Source organism: Lytechinus pictus, chromosome 7, assembly GCF_037042905.1.
Source record: "Lytechinus pictus isolate F3 Inbred chromosome 7, Lp3.0, whole genome shotgun sequence".
In the NCBI taxonomy this organism is placed as follows: domain Eukaryota; kingdom Metazoa; phylum Echinodermata; class Echinoidea; order Temnopleuroida; family Toxopneustidae; genus Lytechinus; species Lytechinus pictus.
This window is the reverse complement of record NC_087251.1, coordinates 37,625,284-37,651,657: the sequence shown is the minus strand read 5'-3', so window position 1 is coordinate 37,651,657 and position 26,374 is coordinate 37,625,284. Positions and strand designations below refer to the sequence as shown.

At 36.5% G+C, this 26,374-nt stretch overlaps 1 protein-coding gene across 1 annotated transcript; it reads right to left on the bottom strand.

Annotated features, from left to right (window-relative positions):
• Positions 1-7,469: 7,469 nt before the first annotated feature.
• Positions 7,470-20,051, bottom strand: LOC129264430 (uncharacterized). The gene is made up of 2 exons (XM_054902309.2): positions 19,804-20,051; positions 7,470-11,569 (listed from the first exon to the last, which is right to left on the bottom strand). Exon 2 carries the CDS (start codon positions 11,557-11,559, stop codon positions 9,892-9,894), a length of 1,668 nt encoding a protein of 555 aa, XP_054758284.1. The 5' UTR covers positions 11,560-11,569; positions 19,804-20,051; the 3' UTR covers positions 7,470-9,891.
• Positions 20,052-26,374: the final 6,323 nt, after the last annotated feature.

Below are 26,374 nucleotides of genomic sequence, written 5' to 3'. Positions count from 1 at the left end.
CCCTTTTTGTTGATCTACACACAAACACACACACAAAGTTGGCCTACCGCTATAGCAGTAAGTAGCTTTTATCCGGCCGGCTGGCGTGAGATTTGCATGCTTGAAGCAGCTGTGCATTAGCAGCCTATTCAGACTCAGGGAGCTGTAATACGAAATGTTGCTGCTAAGAAATCTTCCACAGAACTGTGAAAATCCAAGTCAAAGTCAAATTTCACTCCAATGAAATGCCCTTCTACAGACCTTTTTGCTAAAATTTGGTGTATCCTGATTATTTGCAAGCATTAAAAAGAGGAATCATGACCTCTCTTTTGACTCAAAAAGACCGATTTCCAAATGAAAATAATACACATAAAAACACATAGGTGAGTACAGTACAGTCCCACATGTGCATTTGTATGTATGTTGTTACTTGGTTTCTTTCGAAGCTGTGTCTTTTCCGGTCTTTTCTAGCCAAAAATAAACAGACAGTTATTTTTTTTTGTTTATAAATGACTTCTCTTGAGAAAGTAAATACTTTGGGAAGGCATTTCATTGATATGAAATGTGAATTTTTCCAACATTTTGGCAAATTTAGGGAAGGAATTTTCTCACACTTTTTTGCCGTTTTATTTTCTTTCATTTTTTTACAGTGGTTAAACCATTTATACCCATTTATTCATTTTTAATGTTTTTCTTTATATTTTTCGGGCCACCAAACTTTAATATCGGGCCACCAAAAAAAATTATTTGAAGGTTTTGGTGGAGCCTTGGCTTAGCCCACTTCGGTTTCACACTACATTTTAGCTAAGTGGGCTAGCACGGTAAATAGTATGGTACTATCTGGCCCTGCTAAAAAAACATGGTTAGCGGGCTTATTGTGGTGCTAACACCACAATTGTGGTGCTAAAAGATGCAGTGTGAAACGAAACCGGGCTAAGGAAAAATGGGGCTAAGCATTAGCCAATCACAGTAGACGAAACTGAAGGTTAATCACGCACTGTGTGGCAAAATCATCAATATTCATGAACTGTGCAATAGTCAGGGGTTAAGGAGTTGACCCTAGCTATGAAAATAGTACGGAGTTAAGAATGACAGTGTGAAACCAAAAAAAGATAGTATGGGGTTAAAGAAAGTCTGGGGTTAAGGATTGTATGGGGTTAAGGAAATGCAGTGTGAAAGCATATAAAATGACTGCAGCGCAGGTCAGGATCAGTCAAATTGGTTCTCTCATGTACATGGATGACTAGACATGTGATGCATCGTTTGAAAATTCGCATAATGCATGAATTTTCGACCCTAAAGGGAATTCGGTGAAAAGAAAATCAAAAGCTTTTTTTCAATATCAAAATGGATGGCTCATACCCATGAGTGATAAGTACACTTAGTCTCAATTTATCTACATCTTAATGTATCAAAGCTTAAATGTGGAATAATTTCCATCTACAATGTACCTTTTTGTCTCATTTAAGTAATGGATACAATGTACTTATACATGCATTTGACTTGTTTTGGGGACAAATTAAATCAAAGTTAATAAAATTTTGTATCATGCAGTAAACATTGTTTGATTAAAATATGGCATCTAAAAAATACACATAATTACATGTACATTAAGCAACATGCATGTAAAGAGTTGTGTTTTTTTACTGAAAATGTACATTCAGATATAACTTTCACTTCGAGCAGTATTTAATTGTTGACACGAAATCTGAGTCTCAAATGTATGTTTCCTGGTTTGAGGTTGGAAAACAACCTGGAATAAAGCAAGAAAGAGTGAGAAGTCCCTTCCAAATCAACCAAATGTTGTAATTATCCTGCCACTCTTGAAATCATTTGAAGAGGCAGTTATAACAGCAGAGCCGTTTCATGGGGTTAATTTTCGAGGTCACCTTTCACAATCAACTTCGCAAATTAAGTATAAGCTGTAATACTCAAATTTGGTTTGGGATACCATATTGCTTTGCAAATGCTTCTCAAAACTCTCCTCCTTTAAAGAAAAAGACTTGACAATTAAATTATCCCTTCCCCCATCCCAATAGACCTGGGGGGGGGCAGGGATAATGTAAATTTTAATCTTGGTCTGCTATTGAAGGGGGGGGGGGGACAGGGATAATGAGTCTCCCTGTTTTTTTGTTTTTTTTATTTTAAGGTATGTTAGGATGTTAGGCCAAACTGGACTACCCACTTGGGCTGTTAGGGATGGGGTTCTTGAATCTCAAACTGAATCACGAGGCAGGCTAACAGGCAAAAATCTCTCCACTTTTAAGCAAACTTGGGCCGATATATAAAGGAACCATCAACTCAAATGGAAGATGGAGAGGAAAAGACAAATTTCAATTTCATTCAATCATGCCTCATCGGTTCTTAACAAAACAGAATGGCAGAATACAAACCCCATTATAAACGGAATGAGCACCAAAAACTAAGCTGCATGTACATTGAAGGCAGCAGACGGAAGCTGCTATTGACTATCTATTCTACAATCAGAAAAATGGTGATAATTATCAATTCTGGCATTTCTGGCTCATTAAATTCTTTGAACCTGTGCCCTCTTTCTTATCCCTTCAACTGTGATCGCTCTGAGTGAATCATGGAAAAGACCACTTCATTTTTTATCAAAAATACTTGGAATAAATCCCATTCTTTGGGATGGGAGATGCAAGGTGTTGACATCTTAGACTCTACATGATATTCAAAAGGATATAAAGTATCATGTTGAATATTTTAAAGGAAACTTGAAGAAGTGACTACATTACACTTAATTATTCTTTCAATTTCATTATGTATTTGTGCAATTCTTTTTCAACTACATATATTCATAAATACAGATCTCATTGTACTAATTAAGTTTTTATTCTTTTGTACAACCTACGATGTACTAAAACATTATCAATTTTCTCTGGAAAGAGGCTATTTAGATGTTAATTCTAGATTTAAATGAATATCAAAACATTGATCTAGGAAAGGAAAACAAAGAGACAAAAACGTGATGTAATACTCGAGTTAAATTTAACGTTCATCATTAATTAAACACACCTGCATGCTGAGTAAGTGTATAATGCTCAGGGCAATTTTGCCCCAAAGTGCACAAAAGACTTGGAAAATAAGAAAAAGAGCACTGGGAGATTCCCATTCACAGCAATATTAAAGCTTATCCAATGTTGCAGATTGATTATACTGTAGCAGTAGGTTGTCAAAAGTAGTCCCCAAATTATGAAAATTCATTATTTGCCTAGTGTACACATATGCCTACTCATAACATAGTTGCTTGCAATACATGTAGATTGTGAAAGGGATAATAGGATCTACATTTGAATGGAGACAAATTAACATAGTATGTATAATTGATCTTCACTGTACTACATGTGTATGTGTTCATACCAGGATTGTATAATTTTACCACTCGTGTTGGGTGGTGACAGATTTTTCAATTCAATCATATACATCAAGTTCAGTGATCGAATTGATTTGTCTGTCATGGGCGAATAGTAACAATATGAATGTACACAGCTGGGGCCTGCATTATCACACACTGGTCAGGCTATTGACATACACGGGGGTGGGTGCGGTAGAAAGGTTACATTGCTTTTGATGCAGTGTCAATGGTGTCAACACATGGTGTCATCACATGTATTCTTTTTTGCAACAAGCCTTTTGAAAAAAAAGTGCAGGAACAGCATAAAGTAAATAAAATTGATATTTCTGTTGAGATGATCCTGCAATGAACATTACATGTGTATGGAAGTGTAATTAAAACAAGTGGAGTGCATCTGTCAGTCTCGCCTGCATTACGCGATTCAATATAGCAGCAGTGCTGACTTTGAAAATTATGACTATGAAACAATTATTCACAAAAAGACACCATTCTTATAATAACATGCTACTACGTTCATTGACCCTAAATGACATTTGACCTTGATCAAGTGACCTACGACTTGTGCAAGATGAGCAATAATACTGGATTACCCCTATGTCCACATTTCATCAACTACATGTATATCCATAACCTTTCAAAGTTATGATGGCAATTCAACAATTACCTACAACTTGGCCAAAGTTCATCGACCTTAAATGACCTTCGACCTTGGTCGTGTGACCTGAAACTCACAAAGGATGTTCAGCCATACTTGATTACTCTTATGTCCAAGTTTTAGAAAGTAGATCCATTAACGTTCAAAGTTACGATGGTAGTTCAATAAATACCCTCAACATAGCAAAACTTCATTGACCCTAAATTACCTTTGACCTTGATCATGTGACCGACCTGAAACTTGCACAGGATGTTCAGAGATACTTGATTACTCTTATGTCCAAGTTTTATGAACTAGCTCTATAAACGTTCAAAGTTATGATGGAAATTCACGAGTTCATTGACCCTAAATTACCTTTGACCTTGGTTGCGTGACCTGAAATTCAAGCGGGATGTTCAGTAATACTTGATTACTCTTATGTCCATGTTTCATGAACTAGGTCCATTTATAATGTCATTTCAAAAACTTAACCTTAGGTTAAGATTTGATGCCGACGCCGCCATCAGAAAAGCGGCGCCTACATATAGTCTTGCTCTGCTATGGAGGCGAGACAAAAAGTAAAGGGATAATGGGGGAGGGGGATCTCATTGAGATTTGCCTAACATCCTTTATACAAATTACATAAACTGATATGAAAACACACTTTTTGGTTTTTACCATTGGATTGTAATCAATCAAAAATGGCAAAAACATTGAAAAGCAATGAAGCTTTCATGCTTTCTTAGCATTCGTGATGGCAAAATAATCACCTCTAGCCACTGAAACATTTCCAAGGAAATAAGAGTGTATTGATAATAGGAGAAGTTGTCCAGGAAATATTTACAATTTTGAATGATGTCATGAATGATGTCAGCACTGACGAGTTGTCAATTCTCTGACAATCCAGAAAAAGTGGACAGATTTCCTGTTTCTGCAGTGATCAGGAATTGCACGATCACTGCATTGGAGTTTTTTTTTGTTTTTCTTAGATATATGCTATAAAGCAGGTTTATGTATCATTGATACATGCAATTGTGCCATAAACAACAAAATAAAAATCCATACCTTGAATTTAGGTCCTGGATGATTCAGAATGGATAGTATCAATAAAATTGTAAACATAGTATAACAAATTATTTCTCCAAACTTATCATTCCAGAAACAAGAATAGGAGTTACGGACCTAAAGATGTAGAGTAAATTTTTGCTCCACACACTCAAATTTATAACTGATTCATGAATATTTTAAACTCCAACAGATTTACAAATTTTCAAATATCACCTCACATAGCCAAGGGAATTATTTTTTTGGCATCGCAACTTGCTCTTTTTTTAAAAGACTACTACACAAAATGTCTTTCGTATAGCAGATATCAGACTGTACAGAACGTAGTTTAGGGCTTTTCTCTAGTGACCAAAAATGCTAATTAAACTTGGAACGCCAAATTATTCTATGCAGCCCTTCATTGTTTTCGAATTGGTTAAAAAATGATAAATGGTTATCAGGAAAGACTTCGTTAGAATTTAACTGACAATGTGAATCTCTCGTTGGCTTTCACAGCGGATTAAAACAACACTGAGCGACACTGGTTTCCTGTCTACTGTTTATTCAACCCAAATCTGCATAATAAATTTACAGGGCACTGCAAGATACAGTTATTTTTAAAGAGCCACTCAGTATTAGTCATAGTCAGCTTGGAACACTGACACAAGTAATTATTCTGAATGACAAGTTAGACTTCAGTAAGATCTTAATCACGACTACTGTACTCTAGTCTGGATTCATGTGCATAGAGATCAAGGTCAAACACTATTGATGAATGTCACTGACTATGATTCTAATAAACACTTAATGCGCAACCTTCCATACACTGATTATTTGGATGGTATTCGTGACAGAAAGGATTGGATTGAAATGATTGAATGAAGCCTTCTGGGAAATTAAAGGCTTATAGATGTCAATACTTTTTTTTTATTTAGCTATATAAGATGCACAAATTTTTATCAGTATGAATATGTAATTAATCAAGTGAGTGTATTTGGTAGGCCCAAGGGGCAGTTTTCATTAGAATTTACTGTATTCAGTAGCATTGGCAATATTTAAAAGCAAAACTGAAATGCTGAAACGTCCCTTGGCAATTTTAAAAGTTAAACTAAGATGCTGAGATTTTTAACATCCCTTGGTAATGAAGCATTGTTGTTTTTATCTCTTGACCAGGGTACATAAAATCCCAAATTCACATGGCTGAAAAAATGTACAGATACATGTAACCACCAGTTACTTGTCCCACAAGAGTGAATATTAGTAGGTCAAAGGTGACGTTAATGATTTATACACTGTATATATCAAAGAAAATAAAATGTAAAGTTTACCCTGAAATTCAACAGAAATCATGGGCATAAATATCAGATGTCAAATGTGTAAAAAAAAAAAATCAAGGTGGATAATTTGAGACTATATCAGAATCAGACCAAAATTATTTTTGCAACCAAAACTAGATTTCAACTCTGGAGATAAGCTTCAGCAGTAGGAGAGCTACATAAATGCTTTGATATTTATAACAGAATTTAGATCTAGTGAATAATCAATATCTTTTTTTAAAATTTGTTAAAGCAAAGAATCATCGAGGTTTGCCCATGACAAATTAAACAGGGGCTCATGGTTAATTCACCCCCAAATTCACCCCAAGAGCCTTGGAGAATTAAAAAAAAGCCCCTGAAATTGCCATAGGGTTCAATCTAAACTGTAATACAATGAAGCAAAGTTTGGCTGGTGAGCTTAAAGGTCAAGTCCACCCCAGAAAAATGTTGATTTGAATAAATAGAGAAAAATCAAACTAGCATAAAGCTGAAAATTTCATCAAAATCGGATGTAAAATAAGAAAGTTATGGAATTTTAAAGTTTCGCTTATTTTTCACAAAACAGTGATATGCAATGAATCAGTCGATGATGTCCATCACTCACTATTTCATTTGTTTTTTATTGTTCGAATTATACAATTTTTATTTTTTACAGATTTGACAACAAGGACCAACTTGACTGACACATATAGTATCAAACAATGCTTACTCCATATGTTCAGGGAGGAATTAATCGTTGTTTCACTTGACAATGAGGAGAAAATTAGAATATTTCATATTTCACATAATAAAGTACAAAAGAAATAGTGAGTGGATGACGTCATAAGTCTCCTCATTTGCATACCGACCAGGATGTGAATAGAAATGTTTTGTGAAATTAAGCGAAACTTTAAAAAGTCATAACTTTCTTATTATACATCCGATTTCAATGAAATTTTCAGTGTTACGCTTTTTGGATTTTTCTCTTTTTATTCAAATCAACTTTTTGTTGGGGTGGACTTGTCCTTTAAAGAGTAGGCCCAGAAAGTGTCATATTATATTAATTTTCACCTGGACCATTTGCCACGCACAATGCATAATAGGGCCTACTGCCTTGTGGATGTTTTTTTTTTTTGCATGGAGAGCTGCGCATACCAGAAGAATTCTTCCATGTATGGTGTACATATTGAGATATGAATTTTCTATCGATGCATGAATGGTCGTTTAAATTTCAAAGCTCTGACGATTCCTGTCTAACCTTAAGGTTTGCAAAAGTAATAACAACAGAAACTGGAAAAGGGATTGACTTTGAATCCTGTGTAAAGATACTAACTTCCCTTAACCTGTCGCCAACTGAATTTAGTTGTTTATTGGCTTTGTACAGGAACCCATCCATTTCTAGGACATGTAGGTATAACAGGTAGGGCTGTATACAAGTTAAAGGCCTATGTACCGGGTATTACTGTACATGCAACCTGTATAATACAGGCCTGGCAACAACAACAACAAAAACAGGAGAAAATCAGAAAAGGTGATTAATTTTATATTTTGTCGACTCAAAAACAAAAACAGGAAAAGAAATACAAAATAGGTGATCACTTTTCTATTTTGTCTTAAAAAAATAAAACTAAATGCAAACAAGTGTTTAATTTTCTTATTGGGTCTTTTACAATAAAAAAAAAGTCTAAAACAACGTTGACTTTCCATTACACAGAGAAATTATAGAAAACAATAATTTTGTAAATAACAGTAAAATGAAAATACAGTTTGTTTTTCAAATGTTTGATTTTATTTAAATCCTGATACAACTTATTGATAAACATCAATTTTTCTGTTTAAAATCACATAATCAGAATCAGTTTTGGCTCCATATTCTGTTTTTTACTTTTTCTGTTTCAAAATTAGAAAAATATATCTGTAGTACCTTGATTCTGCACAACCTACTTTCTAAAGCCTATCACAAGTTTCTTCTACCAATGAAAAGTCATGTTCTAGCCTTTACTATACTAAACAAGTTGAGCAATGAGGGGAAAGTAGCATCCACCAACATAAGCAATGCACTGTATCAACCTTTCTATGGGCTTCACATTTAATGTATCTATGTGGTCCTCCAGTCACTCCTCTCTCTTCCTTTCCGTCTCCTTCCCCTTCTCTTCGCTTATTTATCCGACACTCTCTGCCTCTCTCTCCCTTCCTCTCCTGCCCATTACCTTTCTCTCTCGACCACTCTCCTCTCTCACTCCACTCTCCTTACCCTTCGCTTTCTCTCTCCACCACACTCTCCCTCCGCTTTCTCTCTTCACCACTCTCTCCCTCTCGTCTCCTTCCCCTTTGCTTTCTCTCTCCACCACTCTCCCGATCAATATTACCCTGGACTTTCCCTAGGCACACGAGAGCAGACAAGATGTGCTCCTGAAGTAGCCATGCACATCTTGCGTTACAGATGCACTCATTATGCTAGATCCCGCCACAAATTGAGTGCCCCCAATAGCACTCTCTCAACCGTGACTAAACTGATGAAACATCAAACATTTCTGGGACTGCACACTGCATCCAGCTTGCCCAGTCATGCACCTTTACGGACACATTCAAATTCCCTTTATGAATTCTGGAGAATAAAGCGAGCTTTGCTGAAAAAATCCTCTGAATACAACAAATGTCTGAATAAGATCAATCTGTGCCTTTCATATATAAATAGGCTATGCTATTGCAATATCATATTCATGGTATCCATGTCAATTATTTTTTTCAACAGATTTCATGTAAACATCAATACAATCAATTAAATGATTAAATACGTCACATGTCAGTTTTTTAAATCATCACATATTTTTTTCCTGAAAAGTATACAGAGTTTAGCCCTTTCCAACCTTCTTTAGTATGGCAAGGACATTGTTGATGTGCATAAATGTACACATAAATTTATTTCAATTAAAGCTGACTTCAAATGTGATGTGGATCACACAAGAAAGCAAATGGCTGGTTGACTCTACATTTCTTGTGGTTATCTACACAATTTTTCTGCTGTCACATTTTCAACCTGTATTATAAAACAAATAATGCACCAGTTGGTTTACACAATTATTGGTGATGCAGGCATCCAAAATATTTACAACACTTGTTGTACAAGACCATTTGGCTAATGCCTTAGTGCTTGCTGCACCATTATGAATATTTTTGCTGCATCACCTTAACTCACTATCAATTATGCATCATTTGTATACTACAGAACAGTCATTACATAAAACAAATGGTGCATGTTGTCATTCATGGTACCATTTATCCACTCCCATTTGAGAAATGTGCATCTTTCGCACTGAATTAAATTGAGAGATCTGTAATCATGAACCCATTCACAATTGTAAAACACTGATGCTTGTATTATATTATTTTTAGATGCATAATGCATCTTGAGCAGAAAAAAAAGAAAAACCAGTGATTTTCAAACAAACAGAATTGTGATAACACTAATACAAGCCATCCCAGCCATGTACTGACTCATTGTCTTAAATTGTGATTCAATATTTATTTTTTATTTTTTAATTCTAGCATCACTAATAATATTATTTTTGCTTACCTCTAGCGTGAGCTGCAGACATACTAGACTGACTGAGAGGCCTTGGATTCCCATGACCTTGTTGCATGCCATGAGGTAGTCCCTGATTAGAGTCTTCCATACTCAAAGACTGAGGTGAGATGGAATCGGTGATATAGTTCTGTTCATCAACGTCCCCACTGCCTTCAAACAAGTCAAACCCTTCCATCTTCACACTGGGTGGGTTAGAATCTAGCCCTGTCAGATTGGTCGCATCACTCAATCTGGCAGCCGAGTTGGTGCCGATGATCATGTTGCTGTTGAGAAAGTTCTCATCCAGCGAGCTAGGAACCGGGCTATTGGACATGAGCCCAGTGTCGGACAGGAGATGATCCTCATGATAGTTAATCATGCTGAGCGTCTGATCAGCTGCAGGTTTAAGAAGTGCAGGACTATTGCTCTGTTGCGAGAACGAGGGGCTGTCCTGACTAGGTTCTGAAAATGCGACGGATACACTCACTGACAAGGGCATCATGTTTTTCTCAGCTATGTTACTCGTTGAGCCATCTGACATAGCCTGGATGTTAGGCGAAGACTTATCGTTGTTGTTTTCAACATGGTCCATCGGAACGTGCAGCAATCGAGTTGCATCCTTAGGAGACTGACGGCCAACTTCTTCCTTAATAAAGGCATGCTGCCGGGCAAAAACTGACAATGGCATATGAGGCTTCTGAAGATTGGGGTTCATAGCACTTGGCATGCTATAACGGATACCTTCAGCACTTGCCCCTACTCCATACGAATCAATCCCTCTTCCAGAAAAAGCTGGATTAAATGTAGGAGGCATTTGGCCAATGGCAGGAGGCAACATAGCTGGTGGAAATCCTAGACGTGGCTCACTTGGACGAATACCGTATCTTGCTGCCTGTTGGAAGTTGGACCAGTCAAGTGGAAGATCATCTCTTCCAACTTGGACATGACGTCCACCAAAGTTAGCAACCCTCGGGATATGGGAGGGTAGGCCCTGACTAAGAATCTGTCTAACCTCCGCTGTCTGGCTTAGATTTAGGGGCTGTGAGTTTTCCTGTAGGTGAGTTGCTTGCTGTAGCTGAGATTGTGTGAGAAGTCTATACTGAGATGCCTGCATATAGTCTGAAAATGGTACGTTATTCACATTACTGCTGTTGGACACAATGTTACTGATACTAATGGAGTTGCATGTACTTGTGCTATCGCTGATTCTACTGTTAAGGTTGTGCTGTTGATGTGGTTGCTGAGGTGCAGGTTGTGGTTCTTGTGCATCTTGTTGTTGCTGCTGCTGTTGCCGCTGAAGAGAGTGCTGTCCAACATCATTGACTACCATCTGTTCGTTTTCTCTTTCGGCCAGTTGTGCTAGAATTTCAGCAGGTATTTCCTGGCTGGCATCTAGGAGGGGTAAACTACGGCTTCTCTGTACAGGGCACGCTTGAGGAGGAGACGACAAGGAGTTGTGTAATTCTGGTATACCAGCCAGGGATGGTTGTGGCTGCTGCTGTAGGCGATCGGTATTGTTTGCCACGGGTGCTGGCTGGGCTGGGGGTGGCATGCTGTCCAAAGAGGTGCTCCGCTGCACCCCTGCCGGGATCTGTTGAGGCATCTCACGTTTTAGCATCTCCAACTCTTGCAGATTGACTGCAAGGTGGCTCCCTGTCGCCATCGTGACAACACTGTCAAGAGAACAGAAGAAAATTGTAATACTTTGAATAAAATTCATCATTCATAATGGAAACATTTTTTATTCAAATATATTAATAGCCAGAAACTTGCTTCATTTATACGAAAAAATATTCCTGGGAAGCTGAAACTTTTGTCTCATTTGCTTTCCTCCACAACTCATAAAAATGAAAACAAGGAGTAACACCCTATACTTCTTCATATTCCAGTTCAATTTTCTACGTATTAAAATAAAAGCAGCCCCAGATAATCTGAATTTTCAATCCTCCATGTCTATTATTGACAATTTATTGATAAATAAAGAGGTACAATAATTTACAATTCATGTTTAAGCCCCTTTTCCGCCCTCAAATGATTATCATATCGTAAGAACTTTGCACACAAGATAATATGATTTCATAGATCCTGATTGAGATTAAGATGCTAATGAATATGAGTGTGAGCATCAATCAAACAGCAGTACAATCTTTGGAAAGTTACACATGAATCAAATGCTTTCACGTAACAATTGTTAGTGCCCATGTTTATATTTTTTCTTTTTTTCTCCTTGTTCTAAAACAATCAGACCTAACAAACAGATAATAACCTATTCCTTTTTCAAAGGTCAAGTCCACCCCAGGAAAATTTTGATTTGAATCAATAGAGAAAAATCAGACTAGTATAATGGTGAAAATTTCATCAAAATCGGAAGTAAAATAAGTAAGTTATGACATTTTAAACTTTTGCTTATTTTTCACATAATAGTTATATGCACAATTTAGTCACATGCAAATGACAGAGTCGCTGATGTCCATCACTCAATATTTCTTTTGTTTTTTATTTTTTTAATTATACAATATTTCAATTTTTACAGATTTGACCAAAGGGACCAACTTGACTGAACCATAAAATGTTAAACATTGGTAATTCCACATGTTCAGGGAGAAATAGAACTTTGTTTCACATGAAAATGAGAAAATTTGAATATTTCATATAATGAAATACAAAAGAAGTAGTGAGTGAGTGATGTCATCAGTCCCCTCATTTGCATACCAACAGGGATGTTTTGTGAAATTAAGCAAAACTTTAAAATGTCATAACTTTCTTATTTTACATCCGATTTTGATGAAATTTTCAGTGTTATGCTTGTTGGATTTCTCTTTTTATTCAAATCAACTTTTTCTTTGGGTGGACTTGTCCTTTAAAAGTATACAAAGAGCAAAGAGGCATGGGGCATGAGGTGAAAAAACTACTCTCTTCAACGAAGGGTAGCCGGATTGAATAATGTTTGTCTGTCACAAAATGCGAAATCTCGCCATTGCAAAAAAACATGAATACTGTGAATGGTAATCTTTTTTTTCCTCCGGTCATTCATTAAAATGAGGCCACAACTATTGTAAGCAAAAAACAAGATCCCTGAGCAGCATGCCGAGGTAGCAGTGATTCAAGCGCACATCTGTAGCAGCAGTGCGTATTTCACAAGTACATGTAGGTATACTGGATGTATATAGCCGTGCAATGGTACCATTTGATTGGGTATTTTATGCAATCATACAAATGTAGTACCTTCAGCCTCCTCTTCATTTGCGTACAACAAGCTCAATGGGTGTTGTATGATCCTTTTTAGGACATTTTAGCCAATGGCTTGCTTTTAATCTAAATTTTGTCAAGGAGCCAGTTGATAGTATAAGAAAAAGGAATGACTAGTGTATGAAAAGAAAAACACATTCATAAAATATACTACCCCCCCCCCCACACACACACACAACACACAAGGAAAACAAATACAATAAATAAAAACAAGCCTTCAAGTGCATTGCCTATATTTGATTTGGGTCAGAAAATGGTTTCTCAAAGGAATAGAAATTTCTCCAGCAGAGAAAATAATGAACTTTGTGGCCTTAACTCAAACTGGTGGGATTTCCTGCCACGGAAGCTGCCAGCCCGTCCTGCAGAGTGACACACAAACGAGCGCGTCACTCGTACGCAATTACCAGCTGCAAGAAAGAAGAACATGCATGTGGACTGGCTGGCTGGCTGTGTACAAGGGACAGCCTAGACCGTTTGTTACTGATTACACACAAGTGAATCATACAGTGAGCTTAACTATCAACCAAGATGAGCACTTGTAGCTTTGAGAGGATACTCGGATAAATCTTGCAGAAATAATTAATGTTTCATTTCTTCTCAGACTTCCATGAGCTGCAACACTATCATATAATCACATATACAGTTCAGACTTATTAAATGTTATCAGCAGTCATAAAAATGAAATACTTTAGAGATTAAAATGCAACCCTATTTTAAATTCAATGCACAAAAGAAGCATAATTATGTACAGTTAGATGATAGTATAGATGTGACTAAATTTTCATAACGATGAGGCAAATCATTTAATTAATGAGAAAATCTTAACACAAATCTGCTACCTTGCATTTTTATTCTCTTAGAATTCATTGACTTGTTTAAAGAAAAGTTATTCAACTGTTGCAAGGCAAGCAACACACAGACGACATACCATGAAGCTCAATTCATGAAAGCTATACCACTAGAATGCAAATGATATACATTTATAATCCTTACAGGAAGTATAATTTCATGAGATATTCATGTATCTACAGACAACTTGATGAGTGTAATGCGCATTTTCATTCTGGCATACATCATGTTCTGACAGTATGTGCCTCGTCTGCAAGCATAGACACCGTTCTCACTACCTTCCTAAAACTAATACTGGAACTAGTTTAACGTGAAGTGAGAACGGTCGAAGCGATCTTGGAAGCGATCTTCCAAACTGGTTCAGAAAACCACCTCACGATATAGTTTTCAAGATCGCTTTGCCTCGTTAAACTGGTTTTAGCGTGAAGACAAAACCGTTCTTCAGGAAGCGATCTTCGCACATTTTGAGCACGCTACTCCACACGACAGGTGTAAAATGCCTACGCTGCGGTTTCAAATTTCGCACGAAACGTGTCAACCCACCATTTCCATAGCAACAAGATCGCTTTACGTGAAATGATTTTGAAAACCACTTTCGTGTGATCAAATGGCAACGCTAGCAAAGCGATCTTCCAAACTGGTTTCCTGGTAAACTAGTTTTAGAAAGCATAATTCAAAAAACGGTGTCATAGACTCATATTTGACACTTAAAGTTTAACTAAACCATGTCTTGAGTGAAGACTAGACGCCAGACGGCAAAAAAGGCTTCGTGTCAAATAAGAGCCAGCAACAGTACATGAAGTGAATCTAGTCTCACTGCTTCAGACTCTGCATTATGCACTATACCTAATTGCGAAAACCAAACATATAGATTTTTATCAGTTTTTATCAATCTGCTTCAAAACTTCAGATTGATTTGTAACTTAAATCTTTTAACAAGATCACTGACAAATTGCTGCTGAGTCCTGTATCATCTGTGAGGCCAAGAAAGGCCTAAGCCCAACCAATAGTCTGGTACTAGCTGGCACTGCAAAAAAATCTGAGCCAATCCTGTTGTTGCATTGCTAACCAAACCAATGAAGAAAGGAAGGAAAAAGGTCTAGGGCTAAGTCAAGTGACAAGATGAAGGCCAATACCCATTATTCAGAAACAAGAATTTGGTAATAAAAGTCAAGTGATTGGTTCACAAATCAAGTAACCGAAGTTCATGCCCACCTCACTTAAAGTTACATGTACTTAATAGCCTCATGAACAATTATTATTTTTCAGTGTAGGTTCACGTGCGAAGGAGCCTTGGCCAGCTTCTAAAAATAATATGGGAACTTATAAATATGCAAGTGTTAACTTACACATCTAACCTAAATGCTTTATAAATGTAAGTTTTTAATAATGGTTATAAATATTACTTATCTCCTGTCTATTTCTTTTTTCTAATTGCAGTCATTTCTTTTTGTCAATATACCTGTAGGGTGCATCTAGTCAAGTACGAGGAGGAAGGTCTGCAGACCACAGTTGAACTTTACTCACACATTAAATGCCTGATTGGATGCAACTGCTATTGTTTTTAGATGTATGTATGGGTACATGGCCTACTTAAAATGATTTTAACTTGATTCATGAATTTTGCTTAAAAGTACTGTGATTTGATTTGTAAAATAAAATAGTAATAATGAAATTTAAAAAAAAAAACTTTCAAAAAAATTAAACAAAAGAATACTACAATACCCGAGAAACAACCATCAAATAACAAAAAATCACAGGTGCACATATCAGTATATGAGTGCTCAATGAATATCTGTGTCCATAAATAGAGTAGATACTAAGCACATCATAGCTTGCACGGTCACGTTGTTGAACACTGATTCAGAATATCATTAGTCAAAGCCTAGACTCACTATTTTAAAATGCTTTTCTGGTGAAACATGCAGGTGTTTAAAAAAATTGTTCACTTGTAAATTGATCTGCTTTCAAAATCTAAAACAAACTAATATATGAAAACACTGTGCCAGTCATAGTTAGCTGGTACCATTGTGTATATATAATTTTATATAGATGAATAACAGTATTTCATCACTCTCAAGGCGTGTTCTGTGTGATTTTTATTTAAAGATCCACGTTAAGAGCGACATTCAAGATTTCAAGATTTTTTTTTCAAAACCTGCAGATAAGAATAAATGTAAATGTCAGTTCTAAATGCATGAAACAATAATTTTAGTGTTAGGAGTACCTCTGTATAAAAAAAACAGCTGGTAAGTCAATAAGCACAGACTTGCCAACAGGTTTCACAATGCTGCACTACCATTTTAAAGGACAAGTCCACCCCAACAAAAAGTTGATTTGAATAAAAAGAGAAAAATCCAACAAGCATATCACTGAAAATTTCATCAAATCAGATGTAAAATAAGAAAGTTATGACATTTTAAAGTTTCGCTTAATTTCACAAAACATTTCTATGCACATCCTGGCTGGTATGCAAATGAGGAGACCGATGACGTCATACACTCACTATTTCTTTTGTATTTTATTATATTAAATATGAAATATTCTAATTTTCTCCTCATCGTCAAGTGATACAATGATTAATTCCCCCCTGAACATGTGGAATTAGCATTGTTTAATACTAAATGGTTCAGTTACATGTAAGTTGGTCCTAACATGTATTGTCAAATCTATAAAAAATGAAATATTGTATAATTAAAACAATAAAAAACAAAAGAAATAGTGAGTAATGGACATCATCGACTGATTCACCTAGTTGTGCATATCACTGTTTTGTGAAAAATAAGCGAAACTTTAAAATGTCATAACTTTCTTATTTTACATCCGATTTTGATGAAATTTTCAGCACTATGCTAGTTTGATTTTCTTTATTTATTCAAGTCAGCATTTTCCTGGGGTGGACTTGACCTTTAAAGGCAATTCATAATATCGACCAGAATACAAAATCAGAGTAAGTGATTCAACTGCTCATCCTTTACTTAGGAAAGACAGGAATAGCTAGATCTTTATATACATGTAAGATATCTGCGGTATAGAATTACCAATCCCTCCATCAGAAGCAATTTTCTGCTCTCAAAGTTAGTTAATCCCTTGAACAAAGTTGATTTAACATCATACATTAGCATCATGTATCTAATGAAAATTAATCAGCAACTACAAGGCCTATAGCAAAGTAGGGATGAAATTACAGTGGCTTGCAGCTTGGGCTAACTTGTCTCAAAATGCCACCATGAGCCCTGGAAAACTAAAAAAGAGCCCCTGCAATTTCTATATATACTCCAATGTAATTTGGCCGGTCAGCTAAAAAAGTAGCCCTCAAAAGTTTTTTTAATTAAGTTTTCACTCGTTACAGAGTGCTTCTTAACCAATGGTCCTTTGCACCAACTTAATGACCCGGGGGGGGGGGCCACTTACGAGTGGATACCGTGCGCGACCAAAAAACATGTAAAAAGGATGTCTTTTTCAAGATAGGGCATGATACGTACGTAACGTAATAAGGGTGTCAAAAACACTAAAATAATGAAAAAAGGGTATCTATTTCGTTAGGAAAGCTATCGTGTTTAGGGTCAAATTTGAGGGGGTATAAGAATTAAGACTAAAAGTTTAATAAATGATGTACTTTTTGCCCCAACACTACGTGTTTAGAGACTGATTTGCGCGAGATGGGGCCGTAATAAGCCCAATATGTAGGTAAAGGCGACCGACGTCCGTGATTTAACAATTAATGTACTTGTTTAGGGGGTCAATTCAGGGAATACTTGCCAAGGGTACCGTTTTGTTTCCAATACTTGTTAAGGGTAGGGTTTCACACGCCAATACTTGTTAAGGGGTGCATTTTCAGAATATGGAAAATACGTGTTTAGGGTGCTTTTTGAGACCCCATGGTCGTGCATGGTATCCACTCGTCAATGGAAGTGCCCCCCCCCCTCCCCCGCGCGCTTAATGACACCTTATCAAAGACTGAAAGAGTATTTTTTCCTTGGGCAGTAGGAGTAAAGAGGAATGTAGTTTTATCTTACATGAACTTCTTGATGATGAAGACATTTATGGAGGAGAATGTTTACTCCCCTCTCTACAGTATCATGTACACACCCTATCAAAGACTGAAAGAGTATTTTTACCTTGGGCAGTAGGAGTAAAGAGAAAAGTAGTTTTATCCTACATGAACTTCTTGATGATGAAGACATTTATGGAGGAGAATGTTTACTCCCCTCTCTACAGTATCATGTACACACCCTATCAAAGACTGAAAGAGCATTTTTACCTTGGGCAGTAGGAGTAAAGAGAAAAGTAGTTTTATCCTACATGAACTTCTTGATGATGAAGACATATAGGAAGGAGAATGTTTACTCCCCTCTCTACAGTATCATGTACACAGGTTTACTCTAGGCACTTCACATTACAACATTTTAGAAATAAATTGGACATTTGCAGTTTGCACACCATTTTACAACCCAACAGGAAACTTCAGGTCAATTGGTTGAGGGTTTTTTTTATAGTTAATTTGATGACTAACTTCCATGTCAATTCATGCAGAAAAGAGGAAAGAGCCCTCTTATGACACGGCGCTCCTATGTTTAATTGTTGAAAAACAGAGTGCTTAACATTACCTGGAATGGTAATGTTTCACTTTCAGTAATGCTTCATTCAATGTCTTTTTTTTTTGTCAATTATATTCGAGTGTATTCAGTGGTGGACTACAATAATACATGTACTTCCTCTTCATAAAAGCCTAGAAAACATAGAATTAAAATTCAAAGCTCGATCTATTTTTCATATTTTTTTAATTTTACCATTATCATATAACACAACAATCCGGGGGCTGAAATAAATGTTGAGAGAAAAAAAAGATTTCGAAGACAAAAATAGCAAATTTCGTCAGGAGACACAAAACAAGCCCTGAAACTATGATCAATTGCAGAATTCAGAAAAAAAACTTCTCATTGGCTTTGCCGTAACAGTACACTATCAGATATTAAGACATGACAGTGACTATTTGGCTCTTGAGGGCCGTCTGTAGTCTAGATTCTAGACATCGGTGTACTTGTTATTTCTCCGCCCTTGCTTCATTCTCCCCTGTGCCATCCCCAGTGATCGCACTATCCCCTCTTTCACGCCCCTCACCAATGATGAGGGTAGGAATCGTGGGGCTGTTTTCATTTCGGGCGTAGAGGTCGAGGATTGTGTTATAGATCAACTGAAAAGCAGAACAGTCCTGGCAAAGGACTAGGCCGTCTGCACCAGCCCGACTTTTCAAATCAGCGCGCTATTTCTGATCCAGCAAATTATCCCGATCTGAACTATCTTGAGATTATTTGTAATGGAGACGCAATTATCGCGCTAGTTCGTAGGATTAATCTCGAGATTGCAATCCCAATTCAACGTGGGATATTTGCAAAATAGCGTGTTATTTAACAAATTATTTCCGCTAATTCGCAGGTGCAGACGCACTCAGAATTATTTATTCACAGCGTCAGACAATAATGCATCGATGCCTCGCTCGAGCAGGAATTCTCTTCTTGCGATGGTGGAGACGGGGTTTCTTGAATCTCAAGATTAATCGCAAAGAGAGCCGATCAGGCTAAAATCTTGAGATTGAGCAAACTCTGGCTGATGCAGCACCGCCTTCTGGGTCAACTTCATGTATGTGTGTATTTGTTTTGGGCTTGTTTCTTTTCTATCTTTTCTTTTTGTTTTTTTTTGTATGTTTGATGTTTTTTATACTTGATTTTTTTTAATATATAAATACACTTTGTGTCTACTATGCAGTTGTCATTGTAGCAACACACAGGTTCATTTTTAAACACACCTGAATCTATGTTGTAAAGCAGAACCTCACCACAGGGGAATGCACACAACTAAGGATGGACGAACCATCTTAGGGCACCTGAATTCAGCTCCAACACAAGTATGAAGAGACTGCAGTTTTGTAATATTGGAGTCAAGTCCACATCGAATATAAATAGACCTTGACAGAACAAACTAGGTCTTATGATGAGGTGACAATAGCCCAGCATGATGTAAACCACAGGAAGGACTGAATTCACTTGTCCATTTGTGGTACGGATCCCCTGGCTTGAGGATGAACAGGGCAAGTTCTCTCCACTGCACCTTTTGTGTTCTGTGGTTTCCCCAAGACTAGATCAACAATAGGATTAACTTACAAAAGTGGTCATTATGACAGCTTATTTCCTAGTGTACTGCAATAATTCATTGACTGGTTTAGATTACAAACCAAAGTTCAAATCTGTACAGTTATGTTACTGATTGAACATTTTTCTTGGTGATTTTTTTTTCTTTTTAAATTTAAGTTATTCTTATGGACATTAATCTCATAGGCAGTACAGGAAATTGGCATCAATTCAAATTACCTTACCATGATCATTTCCTTATTAAAATAAATATTGCAAGGATAAAAAAGTTTTATACTGCAAAAGGAGAAAACTAAAGAGCAAAGCCCAAGCCTGAATTAGGGACAGTAAAATTCTCAAGAAGTGACTACAGTCATTTTTCCCTTTAGCTTAAAAAATTACAAAAGGACGTGAAGCAAATTTGCTCCTGAAGTGCCCAAAAGAGGCCCATAAATTATGTGAATGCAATAAAAATTAGTTGAATACAATTGAGACATGCTAAACAAGCATAACAAAGATTTTTTTATTTCAAAACTAAGAGTATGAGACTTCAACTGCTCCCTCATTTCTGACTATAAAGCAAGTACATGTACAACAATGAATTTTGTACCTAATTAAAGTAATATGGCTGTTCATTCACACAGCATATCACAAATACTTTCTGGCTCCTCAATAGCCTCAACTACAATGTCCTAAAATATCTGTCACTTATTACTTTGAAAATTAACCAGAGGTCTAAATTTCCTTTAATATCTACAATGTATGTCAATAATTTCACAGAACTTAGAATTTCTACCTTTAATCAACCAATGAATTGGGACTTTGGAAATAAAAAGATTACTGAGCAGGATTCCTCAATGTTCTTAATTTAATTTATTGACCCATGATATCAACATCTTGGTGCATTGCAGTATGGGTCCGGCAATATTTATTCAGTTCGTTTGCAGTCATAACTACTGGACTGGTGTTAGACCCATCCTGGGCGAGGAGCAAAGAATTGTAGTAATAGTCATAACAAATGTGGAAGCATAGGCCAAAATATTCAAGCAAGTAAACAGAAAAGTCCTGTATGGTGATCTCACTTACATACTCCCACTAGATCAATTAATTAGCCTTACTGTTTGAAATCTATAAAATATTTTCAGGACCTTTGGTTCTTAAACTGCTTAATTGCTTAACAATATGAATTTCATGCGCATTTTTTTCAATCAGTCCACCAGTGTAAAGGGGTGGTATTCTGAGATCCATTTTATCTCAGATAAAATTTGTTTTCTCTGTACAAGATAATTCTCTTTGAATTGGTATTCCAAGATCAATTTCATCTTAATTTCATCTCTGTAACACACACATATTTTTAAAGCCACATCTAAAATTTAATACGTGATTATAAGTAATTAGTAGTATTATACAAATTATTTATAATCACGTATTAAATTTTAGTATTTGTGAAATAATTTTTTTTTTCTATGAATTGTTCTTCAAAACGGCGTCGCTAACCGGATGTACGTCATAACGAAGCGGTTCAAGGGTCAGGCCTATTGTCTTTGCTTTGTTGACAAATGGATCGAGGGATCTACAGGAGATCAGTCTGGTAAGAAATGTCTAATTTTTACCATTTATAGTGAAATAATTTTTATCCCTTTATACGCATTACATGTAGGCGCATCAAGGTTCATAGATAAATAAAATTTGACCCTACAAACCGATTTCACCCTCTAACTATGGATTTCCTAGGGAAATCCATCTTCGTTTTACATGTGTCTCTTCTACATACGGGCATTTTCACGGTAACTGACGTTACACGGCACAATTTTACACACCTTTCATTGTGTGTATCTCTAAAACAACAAATGATGGGAGTTTGCTTTTGATACAGTTAATAAAGTGAACCTTGCTGTATACTCTGATACTAAGTTTTTCAATGTAACCACATTTGTTACGCATCAGCAAGCAAAAATGTGTCGGTAACTGACATTGCAATTTTAGGTAAAATTGAAATATCTCATGTCCCTGAGTAGATAGAGTAATAATTGAATATGTAAATATACCTTCATTACTAGGTTAAGATGTGTCAAAATATTAAATAATTTGTTTTTGTCTTTTGGCGGCTATGATAATTTTTCCACGACCATGCTAGTAACTGACGTTACACTTAATTTGCCATAGAGATAACACATGGAAGTCAAATGTGTGGAATCATTGCATTGTATCTTCTGTGCAAGGTATCACATTAAAGTGAGCTTGATGTGGAAGTATACCCGGGTTTCTAGGAACATTTCAATGAAAAAAAAAAATATTTTTCTTCATTCCTTTTCTTTGATTTGAACATTTTATTATTACTTGTCGGTGACTGACATTTCACATTAACATTTAACAGTGCTATATGATTTTCAAAGGCATAATTTTCTTGGTACTTATATGTAAGGCTTTTTATAATCATAAAAGTTTCATAATAGTTCACATTTCAAAATCATCAGAAGATAAGAAATGTATGTTTTACTTACTCGGGAGGGGTGGGGGGTCATGGCAGCTACATGTACATGTATTCCTATAGTAATTTAATATTGCATTGACTGTACACATGGATTTTTCTGACTATACACCTATTTACATTATATTCATCACTTTATATCGACTTTTTAAACCTTTTCCTTCTCCAACCTCCCCCTCACCTCAAAAAAGACAAAATGAATAAGGGTCTCTTCCCCTAGGCTACCCCTCCCCCGAATCTCATGCAGCCATGCAGTTTTATTGATTTATATTCTGGTCAGTGCAAGCAATGCTTGTTCATATCTGTTGGATTTCAATTTTCTTCATAATTTGTTTAATCATTCTCTTTTATAATTTTTTTTTAAAGCTGTCAAAAAAAATAATAAACTCCAGCTTCTAAACTGAACTGGGGCCCGTTGCAGAAAGAGTTGCAATCAATCGCAAATCTAAAAATCATGCGCAACTTGATTTTCGACCAATCAACAACGCGCATTTGGGACTTGCGCATGATTTTTAGAGTTGCGATTGATTGCAACTCTTTCTGCAACGGGCCCCAGAGCTATTTGTAAATTAGAAAAAAGACACAGTAGGTCCATGCAACATTGATCAGAACTGTCAAATTTCACTTTTCATCTATACTTGTAAACCAAAAACAAAAATTGTATCACACATCTACACTACTGACAGGTATAAAAACCAGGAATTTACTTTTAGCCCGGCAATACTCACAAGAATCCTAGAAACTAAAAAAAGAGGGCCCTGGAAACCCCCATTCATCGCAATGTTAAGCTTTTATCAAATGTTGCAGATTTGGGAAATAGGTTGGAAAAGTACCCCCTCCCCCCCCCCCTCGAAAACCAAAAAAAAAAGAAATATGTATTTTTTGTCTGATACAAACAATTAGGTACTTGGCAAGTACATGTACATATGCAAAACAATTTCACAGTAATTTTTTGCACGATGGGAATGCAACTTCCTTCATAATTTTATATAGTATTCCTTGTGAACTATACATGTACCTTTTAAAAGTCAATAGCAAGCTCCTTCTGGTGTGATTTAACTAAGTGAAAGACTTAAGTAACAAGTAGGGTCCTATACAATTTTTTTTCACCATAAAATTGACCACATTTGCATTTCACTATTGGTAACCAACATTTCATCATAGTAACTGACATTACATCTCGTTAACTGACATTACATTTTCCACTTGGTAACTGACGTTACACATATTTAATGGTACCCTATGGCTTGATTGTTAATTGATTATCTTTACTTTTGGTGTAGAAGGGAGGGTGTTACCTAAGGAGGAAATCTACTAAGTTTCATATAATATATTTTCTTTTCTGGGAAATGAGAAAAAAAAGTTCATGTTTTTGGTAACTGACATTACATACCATATCACATACTTCATTAATATTTTTTTATCAGATAAATGAATTACTGGTGTTTCTTTCTGTGGGATTTTATAAAGTGTTATAATAGCAAGCTAAATCACAGGGGAAAACATCATGATAAAACCTGTTCTTTAAAAATCTGTCAAGACAAGATGTGTATCAATATACCATTTTCAATACTAATTTGTATCCATACTTTGGCGGCCATTTTTAAATAAAAAATGGCTGCCAAAGTCGGAAAAAAAATTGTCCCAGAAACTTCAGGTCTTGTATTAAAAAACAAAGCTGTGTGAGCGACCCCTTATAGCGAGGTAAATCAGCCAGAGAAAAACCAGCGCTGAACTTTAAATAATTTCTTTAACTTAGTTACTTGTCTCTACTCTCTACTCTAGATGTAGTTCCAGGCGAGGCTAAGCAAACAATGTCTAAGAATTCAAACGACGTTGAGATCGAACCTAAAATACAGCCATTTCCAATCGCGATATTCGTAAAAGTGGTGGACAATGGGCATATTGACCTTGAAATGTGATTGAGGGACATTCTATGACTGTGGTATTTGCGAACAATTATGGCGAGGTAAATCAGCCGGAGAAAAACCAGCGCTGAACTAACGTTAACTTTAAATAATTTCTTTAAAGTTTAAGTTAACTTAGTTAGTTACTCGTCTCTACTCTCTACTCTAGATGTAGTTCAAGGCGAGGTAAGACTTAAATAAAAATACCTTTCAATCTCCTAATAAGTGTACAATAATTCAAGACGGTTAATTGGTCATTTGACTGGGAAATCAGGTCCGGCCAGGAGGATCTGGACCTGGTTTGATTTGGGATAGAGACTACGCGGCCTGCGACTCTACTGCAGGGCCGGTGCAGGCAGGCCGAAAGTGCCCCTCCTCCCTCGCTAACTGCACTGGCCTAAAACAATCACACTGACTGACGCGTGCGCGTTCACAGCTGCTCTCGGCTCTGGCTCGGCGGCCCTCGCATTGATTCATTACACACATGCTGGCGATTCACTCACTCACTAACACACACACACACACACCCATATGCTGCAATGCACTGATCAATGTACAAATCTTGAAAAACTACCCCGAGTGCGACACCGACAGTCCCTAGAACGACCACTTCCTTGTTTTAGCACCTACACAAAAATGACATCCTGCAAAAATCTCAGAAATAATAGCATAAATTTCTAAAATGCATATGCACTATGCATGCAGCTGGCACAACAATGCTTACCGATGCTTTTATGTGAAATTCCACACCTTTTCAAAGACTTCGACATGCATCCGAGCACGGAAATCGAACGTACCATTTCTTTCCACACAATTATACACACACAGTATATATATCACGAGCGTGTGTGTGTGTATACTGCTCTCATCTCATTACTATGCAACAAATGGCCTTTCGATATGTAAAATACATTATCCATCCGCGCTGACGTAAATAAACAAGCTCCAAAATAACAATGTGCACTCTTCTAAATTTTACCGAGAACAACTATTTTTACCGATATAGCTATTTGCTCGAAGATATTGCTTCGTAAACACATGATATATGAACATCAGTTCCCCTGATATTTCATCATTTATTTCACATCATATCAACCACATGCGTGATTCGACCGGACTGTTCACTTTGTGAGCCAAGCTCGCTGTATGTAAATTAGCAGAAAGAAGTGACGTCATGATTGATTATGATTATGATATTTTACGATCTTGCTTGCACTTCCGTTCCAAATGAAAACATGCTCCGGTCTAAATGAAACCACTGAAGAAAATGTGAAGAACATCAAATAAAGCTAAACAAACAATAACAATGGTGATTAGGCTTCACGCTAATCGTTGACTATACCGTTACATTCTCCGTTACATTCTAATCCTTTCTCCCCCTCAATCTGGAGCTGGCACACGCGAACAGCCGGAAGCATTCAAAGAATAGTTTTAACATTATAAAAACAAATTGGTAGAAGGGAACCAATTATCTCTTGTTTTCTTCTGACTCTGAAATGACGATTACCCCAATTCTCCAACAAAAGAATCTCATGTCCGCTTTTCTCAGAATTGTGACTGATCTGCAAACAAAAAAGATGCGGAGTGTTGTTTGGTGACATACTAAATCACAAACTTTGAAGAGTGGTAAGAGAGCCCAGAGCAGTCAACGCCCACGCACCCTTTGACTCCATTCAAGCTTTTGTAGCATGGCACGTGGTGATTCTCGCCAGGGCATTAAATATTCTGTCCATCAACTTCTTACCAAATGACGCAAAATTCGTTTCTTTTGACAAAATCTCGTTTGTCCAAATTGTAATTCAGGGATGATTTTTTCGGTGTCAGGCCGCCTTCCATGATTCTGCAGAAAAT